At 55.3% G+C, this 8794-nt stretch overlaps 1 protein-coding gene across 1 annotated transcript; it reads right to left on the bottom strand.

Moving 5' to 3' along the window:
• Positions 1–214: 214 nt before the first annotated feature.
• KCNF1 (potassium voltage-gated channel modifier subfamily F member 1) lies at positions 215–2542 on the bottom strand. The gene has a single exon (XM_023198482.2). The coding sequence runs from the start codon at positions 2016–2018 to the stop codon at positions 534–536; it is 1485 nt and encodes a 494-aa protein (XP_023054250.1). The 5' UTR covers positions 2019–2542; the 3' UTR covers positions 215–533.
• Positions 2543–8794: the final 6252 nt, after the last annotated feature.

Here is an 8794-nt window from a genome sequence, read left to right as displayed (position 1 = left end):
AAGCAGCAGGGAAGCGCGGCCTGCACAGAGCCTCCTGGAATGTGGCAAGTCTCCTTGGCGCCGAACCTGACTGTGAGCCCTTCTTTAATTAGTTCTCAACTAAAAATAGCTCCCCCACCACCCAGGCTGCACACCTACCTCCTGGCCTGGCACTGGGGTGTGCCTGAGCTACTCTTGGGGGTGACAGCCAGCCTGTGACAGAACCTACAACACGGAGGGTGCACAGAGCAGGAGGCTTTATTGAGGGAGATACAGAAGCGGGCGTGGGCTCCCGCGCCAACCAGGCCGCGGCCTCCACACGCCCCACACGGCCCTGCGGCTCCTGCACAACCCTCCCTCCCTGGCTCCTGGACAGCAGGCAACACAGAGGAGTCTTACCCAGCCTTGGCAGAGGTGCCGGGAGGGCCTTCAGAGTCTGTCCAGGGGAGGGTTGGGGGGACACAAGACAGCCCTTCTGTGCTATCGATGACATGCCTGCCACACCTATCGGTCTGTCCACCACCTGGTCCATCTCTGCCTGGGGGGCCCTCCTGTCACTTGCAACTCTGGAGCCGGGTCCTGTGGTGCTTCTCCTCGGTCAGGAGGGGGATGAAGGTGTCACTGTGGGAGAGTTTCAGCCGGCTGCTGCAGCTCGGCGCCTCCTTCCCTGCAGGCTCTGGAGGGAGGTTGTCCAGGTCACTGCGGGAGCCCCCGGTCTTGCCCTCGCCCCCACTGCTGGAGTTGAGTTCCATCAGCTCCAGCTCGTGCTTGGCCGCGGTCTCCAGGACACGCTGCTTGTTGTAGTACCTGACAAAGTTGTTGATGATGGGGTGGATGGGCAGGGCGATGGCGATGACGCCGCACAAGAAGCTGATGGCTGCGTTGAGCTTGCCCAGGGTGGTCTTGGGGTAGATGTCGCCGTAGCCGACGGTGGTCATGGTGATGATGGCCCACCAGAAGGACTGGGGGATGCTCTTAAACAGGGTCTCTGGGTGGCTCTGCTCCATAGTGTAGCCCAGGGCAGAGAAGACGAAGATGCCCACTGCCAGGTACATGAGCAGCAGCCCGAGTTCCTTGAAGCTGCGCTTGAGGGCATAGGTGAGGGTCTGCAGGCCCGAAGAGTGGCGGGCTAGCTTGAAGATGCGCGCGATGCGCATGATCCGCAGCGCCTGCACGGCCTGCTGCACGTTGGTCAGTTCCATCATGCGGGCACCCAGGTGCGTGAGCGTGAGGCTCACATAGAAGGGGAGGATGGCCAGCACGTCCACGATATTCATGAAGGACAGTGCGAAGTGCAGCTTATTGGGCGACGAGAAGAGGCGCAGCAGGTACTCCAGGGTGAACCAGCCGATGCATGCCGTCTCCACGTTCTCCAGCGTTGGGTGCTCCACGCGGTTGCCCTCGGCGTCCAGCACCTGCAGCTCGGGGATGGTGCCCATGCACATGACCACAGACGAGACGAGGATGAGCAGGAAGGAGAGCACGGCCACCACCCGAGCCGGGCACGACGACTCGGGCTTCTCCAGGAACTTCCAGACGCACTTCTGGCAGCGGCGCCAGCGGCCCTCGGCCGCGTCCACGCCCAGGTCGTCCAAGATGAGCTGCACGCGGCGCGCGATCTCCTCCAGTTCTTCGCGCTTCTCGCTCAGGTGGCTCTTGCAACAGTCGTCCAGGAACTTGAGATCCACCTTCCAGAAGTCCATCTCATTCTTGAAGCAGATGGGGCAGATGCCCTTCTTCATGTGGACCTCCCCGAAATAGTACACCTCGATGACACACTTGAAGGCGTCCGGGTCCCTGTCAAAGTAGAACTCGCGCTTGCCGGGGTCGTAGTCGTCGCACAGAGAGAAGATGGTGTCGTAGCCCCCCGCCAAGCAGTTGATGAGCTCCGCCAGCCTGGTCTCAGGGTACTGGCTGAGGAGGTCCCCGTACAGTACCTGCCGCACGCCCCCCACGTTGACGACTATCTCGATGTCGTCGCTGGCCGCGGAGCTCTGGCTGCCGGGCTCCGGGAGGCTGCGTTCCCCGGACCCGTCCATCCTACCCGCGCGCGCGCTCGCAGCCTCGGCCCCGTGCCCCCTGCAGCCGCCGCCGCCGCTGCCGCCGGGGGTCCGGCGGGTGCCACCCGTGCGCTGATCTCGGGGAGAGCCCGGCCGGCGCCCGCCTGCGGGGAAGGGCGGTCACAGAGGGCAGCAGCCGGCGGGGGCGCGCCGCGGGGGAGGCATGCACCCGGCGGCGGGGCTCGGGGCTGGCATGCGGGTGCCGGGGCGCGCCCGCGGGGGCTTTGGCGGCCGCCGGCCTTGCCCGGGGCACTCACCCCGGCTGGCGGGCGGCGCGCTCCGCCGCTTCAGCTCGGCCTCCTGCAGGAGTGGGGTCTCCTCGTGGGCGGCTGGCACCGTCCTACGCCCCGGGGCGCGCAAGTAGTGGCGGCAGGTCCCGGAGCTGACGGACCCACGCCGTCCGCGAGGTGCTCGAGGTGTGCAGAGAGCGAACTTGGGCTGGCTTTGCCCGAGCCGTTTCTAAACACAATAGGAATTCCAGCCTGACGTCAGGAGCTTTTCAAACTGTACCCTCTTCTGGTGAAATTCTGCAAGGCACGCGCGGCAGCTGCAGGGGACGGATTAACCCTTGGGCAGACGGGCACAGCTGCCGCGCCCGCCTTCGCCACCGCGCACCGCCCGCCCCTCCCCGGGCGCAGCGGGTCACCGAGGGGCTGCGACCTGGCTTGAAGCGGCAGGCGTTCTGTCTCCCTGCTGTTCGCAGAGGATGGGTGGGGAGAGAATGCTGCCGCCTGTTGCTGGGCAGGAAAATGTGCTCCAGGAAGCCCCGTAGAAGGCGACTCCGATGTCCGGGTCCCTCCTCCGGCCTTAACCCCGCGCTGTTTTTTTCTGGTGGGAGGAAAATCCTGCCTGATCCTTGAAGCGTTTCCTGTCATCCCCCAACAATGCCCTGCTGTGCTGGTGGCACTGTCTCACCTTTCCCGCAACGCTGTACAAGGAGGACATCTAGTCCAGCCTCCTGTAGAAGGGAAGGGACTTGCCCAAGGTCACGCGGTGGAATGGGAGCAGAGCTCAGCCTGACCGCCTCCTGAGCTTTCTGGCTGTCCCAGCTGACTGACGCCTGCTGTTCAGCAGATTTCAATTCTGCCTTGAAGTCCCTGCTGTCTGGCACCTCCTATCTCTCTGCAGTCGCACACCAAGGCCACTAGCTTCCAGAGCCCTGGGGTCCGGTGACTCCTGCTTCCCCGTTCCTCACTCCTTGACCAAGGCCTGTCTCTTCCTGCTGCACAGTGTCCCACACCCTCCTCTCTTCCAGCCTTTGCAGCCACAGCTGCCCTTCTGACCTCACTCACCTGAACCACTACAGCAGCTTCCTAACAGTGTCTCTCTCCTCCGGTTCACCACCATCATCACTATTGCAAATTACTGAGCATCATCTATGGCCTCGAGATTGTGTTAAAAATATTCTGGAGGGAAGGATGAATGGGCAGAGCAGAGGATTTTTAGGGCAGTGAAATGTACCATAATGGCAGGTATGTGTTGTTACACAATGGTCAAAATCCATAGAATGTTCACCACCAAAAGCGAATGCTGATGCAAACTCGGTGCTAGGCGATGATGACATGTCCATGTAGGGCGGTCCACCGTGACAAGTGTCCCACCCTGGGTGAGATGTTGATGGGCAGAGGAGAGCTGTGGAGACACGGGACATGTGGGGATTCTCTGTACTTTTCTGTTGAATTTTGCTCTAAAATATAAAGTCTATTTAAAAATATATTCTGTAGGCTGGGTTTTTTAAAACTTAAGGACATGCCCGTTAATGGATTATGAAATCAATTTACTGGGTCACTGACAGTATTCTTTTTTCTTTAATGAGTTAGCATAAAACAGAATATATTAGAATACATCACACAAAGCATTATTTAGTGAAACTTCTTTTTACAAATTTTACTTCATTTCCATTTAGCATCAGACAACGACATGCTACTACAGAGTAGGAAATCAAGGCTCAGAAAGGTTGAGTAATAATAAGAGTTGCCACTGACTCTCTGTGCACATCGGAGTGCAGTCTCTGAGTGCTTTGCATGTTTCTCATTTAATCTCCCAGCAACCCCCTAAGGAAACAAGATGTCAGGTAACCTGCCGAGATCACTCTGTGGAGCTGGAGTTTAACCATCGTCTGAGGCCTATTCTTCACCCCAGAACAGTGTGACACACCACCTCCTACGCGCACCCCAGCTTCCTCTTCCAACCCTTATGCATGCTACTCCCCTTCTCAGCTGTCCTAGTACCTGCAGGGTTAAGTTCAAATTGCATCTTAGTCTGAGTTTAATGGGCTTCTAAATACCCATTCATTCACTCAGTTACTCAAATATTTATCGAGCTCTTATGGCACACGCGTGCAAATGCACACAGACACACTTACACACATACACACACCACCCTAGGTGTGGGGACAGGGTTCATATTCTAGTAGATAATGTATTTTTTGTAAATAATAATTAACAGTTTGGAGTAATGAGCTTAACAAGAGAGGTGTATGTATTACACAAAGAGTAGTGCTTCCTGAATTTCTCCACAGGGGGCGCTGAGGGGCGGCCATCTGGTTGGAAGAGGGAGGGGCTGCTTTTGCCTAGAAGCACAGCCTTCACTCTCAGGTTTGCATGGGGCTGTCTGATGAAGCTCCCTCAGCAGATAGAGCCCCAACAGCTACTCCTTTGTATCGGCATGAAATACAAGGTGCTGTGGAACCCGGGAGTTTGCAGATACCTCAGCAGGCCCAGGAGAGGCTGGTGCATTAAAATCATACCCTGGGATTTAGAGAGATCAATGCCATTGAAAGAATGCATCACTAACATGTCCTGAGAGAAGGGGACATGCCAGAGGAAGTTCCAGGTGTGGCCAGGCAGAAGCAGGAGCGAGGGGAAAACGAGGCCAGGCCCTCTATTGGGGTTTCCTGGGGGAAAAGCTAGAGCACAACAGAGGAAAGAGTCCAAGATTGGCTCCTTGGGATAATTCTGGTAGACTTTGGACTATAGGGGTGGTCTCTAGCTGCCTAGTCCTTGGTCTGGGATGATTTAGGGCAGGGAAATATTGCCTTGGTGTGTGAGAGTTTGATGAGGGGGACGTTGGGGGTCTGGGCCTGAATTGGTGGATTTGCATGTGAAAGACACACTGCAGCCTTTCACAATCTCTAAGGATGCCCCCACTGGGAGGGGCAGTCTCTCCCCAGTCTGTGAGGTCATATTGGCAGTCATCCGGAATGCAGAAAATAAGAAAGCACAGTTAATACACCATTGACCCCAGGATGAGAGGATGGCACGTGGACAAATCTAGAATCTAGAAAGATGTGATGACAAGCTGGAGACTCAGGCCCCCGGAAGAGCCAGTGCGTGAGCTGAGCCTGGAGGTCTGAGTGCCACTTGCCTGCTCAGCTAAAAGGACCACACGGTTTGGAGCTGAGGCTGGCAGGCCCACGGCTGGTGGAGTCAGCTGGAAACAGACCCCAGAGAGTCTCAGCGGCCCTGAATGCGTCTGGCCCACAAATCAGCACTTCATCCTTTAGGTCATGGCTCAGTAGCTGACTGTGAAATTAACGTATTGAGTATTAGAAAATATCAGAGAACATCAGACACGGAAAAATAAATACGGCTTGAATCAGGGAATAGCAGTCAGAAGCTGACTCTGGCTCCAAGTCCATTCAGCAAATCCTAGGCCCAGTGGTGAGAAAGTTGTTCTGGTGCAGAAGTGGGAGGGGAGGGGCAGCAGATGCAAAGCCCCGCAGAGAGAATGTCCGCACACAACCCACAGCAGAGCAAGCGCCCACTGACAACAGGGGTGGGAGAAAGAAACAGCTGTAAATAGCAGGTCAACGCTGGAGGTGCGAGACCAGCCTGCAGCCAGAAGTCAGGGGAGGGAAGAGAAGAGGCAGAGACACAAATCCTGCTCTGTGAGGATCAGCCCTGTATCCTTAGATGGGGAGCAGAAGGCTAGCATTCATGTGCCCCTCAGTTTCCCGGGCTGTTAAATGGGTGGCGTGGACTTACATATTCACACGTTGTCATTTGTTGAATAGTGCAGTGAATATGAGTGGAGGCCCTTGCCAAGCTCTGACACTTACTGGTGGTATGAGGCTGTGGGTTCAATTATGTCCTCTCAAAAGACATGCTCAAGCCTTAACCCCAGCCCCTGTGAATGTGACCTGATTTGGAAATTGGGTCTTTGCAGATATAAGTGAAGACGACATCACCCTGGAGTAGGGTGCGCCCTAAATCCAATCACTGGTGTCCTTGTAAGAAGAGACACAGACACACAGGGGGAACGCCACATGGCAACACAGGCAGGTTGGAGTGATGCTGCCACAAGCCATGGTACAGCAGGGACTGCCGGCAGCCACCAGAAGCTGGGAGAGACGCATGGAGCCCTCTGTGTTCCCAAGAGAGAACCAAACCTGAGGACACCTGGATTTTGGACTCTGGTCCCCAGAACTGTGAGAGCATAAATTTCCACTGTTTTAAACCACCCCAGTTTGTGGCATTTCGTTATGACAGTCTTAAGATACTAATACATGTGGCCTAGGCAAGCTGTAATTTTTTTTTTTTTTTTTTTTTTTTGAGATGGAGTCTCATTCTGTCGTCCAGGCTGGAGTGCAGTGGTATGACCTCGGCAACCCCTGCCTCCTGGGTTCAAGCGATTCACCTGCCTCAGCCTCCTGAGTAGCTGGGATTACAGGCATGCATCACCACACCTGGCTAATTTTTGTATTTTTAGTAGAGACAAGGTTGCACCACATTGGCCAAGGTAGTCTCATCTCCTGACCTTGTGACCCGCCCACCTCAGCTTCCAAAAGTGCTGGAATTACAGGCGTGAGCCACCTTGCCGGGCTGGCAAGTTGTAACTTCTTTAAGCCTCCAATTTTTCATCCGTGGAATAAGAAGACTGCCACAGTACACAGTGACGGGGCTACAGAATACAGTGGGGACTCAGTGCTAGAACAGGTGGGGACTTGGCGCTGAAACAGGTGGGGAGCAAGTGCTGGGACAGATAAGAACCAGATGCTGGGACAGGTGAGGGCCAAGTGCTGAGATAAGCGGGGACCAGGTGCTGGAATAGGTGGGGACCAGGTGGGGACCAGCTGCTAGGAGAGGTATGAGCCAAGTGCGAGGGCTACCCTGGAGAAGGGAGGCCCTGATTCAGCATGGGGCCTAGAGGAAAGCTCACAGAGAAGGTCCATGCACCCGTCTATTGAGCTGGCAGGAGTGGTTCTTACTGCATTCCAGGCTGTGTTCTGGGCGCTGAGAACAGAGCAGAGATGAGATGGATGAAGGTACTATCTCTGCAGAGCTTGCGGATTTGAGGTGTGGAGACCACGAAGCAGTGCCTATTGTGAGAGGTGACTGGTAGGCCAGGGACTGAGGGGACATCTGGGAGCCTCCAAGGGGACATCTGGGAGGCCTGGCTGTCCAGGGAGGCCCAGCCTGTCTGGTGGAGCTCTCAGAATGACTGAAGGGCTCCTCACCCACACAATCTGGTACGGTAGCCACAGCTGCACATGGCTGCTGAGCGTTTGGCATGTGCCTGGGGCACCCGACTAGCTGAATTTTTATTTCAATTGTATTTGATTTTTAACAACTTTATTGAGATGTACTTCACATTCCATACAATTGATACTCCAGTGGCTTTTAGTAAATTCAGAGCTGTGCAGCTATCAGCACTGGTTCATCTTAGAACATTTCATTACCCCCAAAATGAATGCCACACCTTTTAGCCATGATCCCCAAACTCCCCCTGCCCTAGACACCCACTAGAATACTTTTTGTCTATGAATGTGCCTATTCTAGCAATATCATATAAATAAAATTCTATACGACTTTTTGTGACTGGCATCTTTCACCTACAACTTACAATTTTTGTTTGTTTGTTTGTTGTTGTTTTTGAGACAGAGTCTGGCTCTGTGGCCCAGGCTGGAGTGCAGTGGCACAATCTTGGCTCACTGCAACCTCCGCCTCCTGGTTCAAGCGATTCTCCTGCCTCAGCCTCCCTAGTAGCTGGGGTTACAGACACCACACCCATTTAATTTTTGTATTTTTAGTAGAGATGGGATTTCATGATATTTGCCAGGCTGGTCTCGAACTCCTGACCTCAGGTGATCCGCCCATCTCAGCCTCCCAAAGTCTCGGGCTTATAGGCATGAGCCACCACGCCTGGCCACTTAACGATGTTTTTAACGTTCATCAGTGCGTGGCATGTGTCAGTACTTCATCCCTTTTTATGGCTGATCATATCCATTGCATGGATAAGCCAAATTGTGGTGATAGTCCCCTGTGGTCTGTGGCTGCCATGTTGGGCAGGTGGGGTCTGGGGAAGCTGAGCCAGGTCAGGTGGGCCTGGGCAGTGAGGAGCAGGGCCAGGCCTCCCAGGCAGACAAGGCAGTAGCACAGACAGAGGCAGGAAAGACCCCACCAGGGTTCTAGGCCCCGCACTGCACGGGCCACTGCATGCTCCACGCTAACTGTGCCCTCTACTGCAGTGCTGCCCCCACCCATCCCTGGAGTCATTCTTTCCACCCTTTCAAAACTCAGTCCTCAGTGTCACCTCTTCCAGGAGGTCTCCGGGGACTGCACCCCTCCTCACCCCTCCTTTCCCCAAGGGATCAGGGCCCATTTCCTGTGTGCTCACAGAGCCCTCAGCTGTCCTATGGCACAGGGTCAGTTCATGCGCCACTGGCTTGTCTGCCCCCAACTCCAGCCCCAGTACAATCTGGATTATTCCTCTCTGTGACAGTGCCCAGCATACAGCCTGGACATTCAGGTGCT

Source organism: Piliocolobus tephrosceles, chromosome 15, assembly GCF_002776525.5.
Source record: "Piliocolobus tephrosceles isolate RC106 chromosome 15, ASM277652v3, whole genome shotgun sequence".
Lineage (NCBI taxonomy): Eukaryota > Metazoa > Chordata > Mammalia > Primates > Cercopithecidae > Piliocolobus > Piliocolobus tephrosceles.
This window is presented reverse-complemented; position numbering and strand designations above follow the sequence as displayed.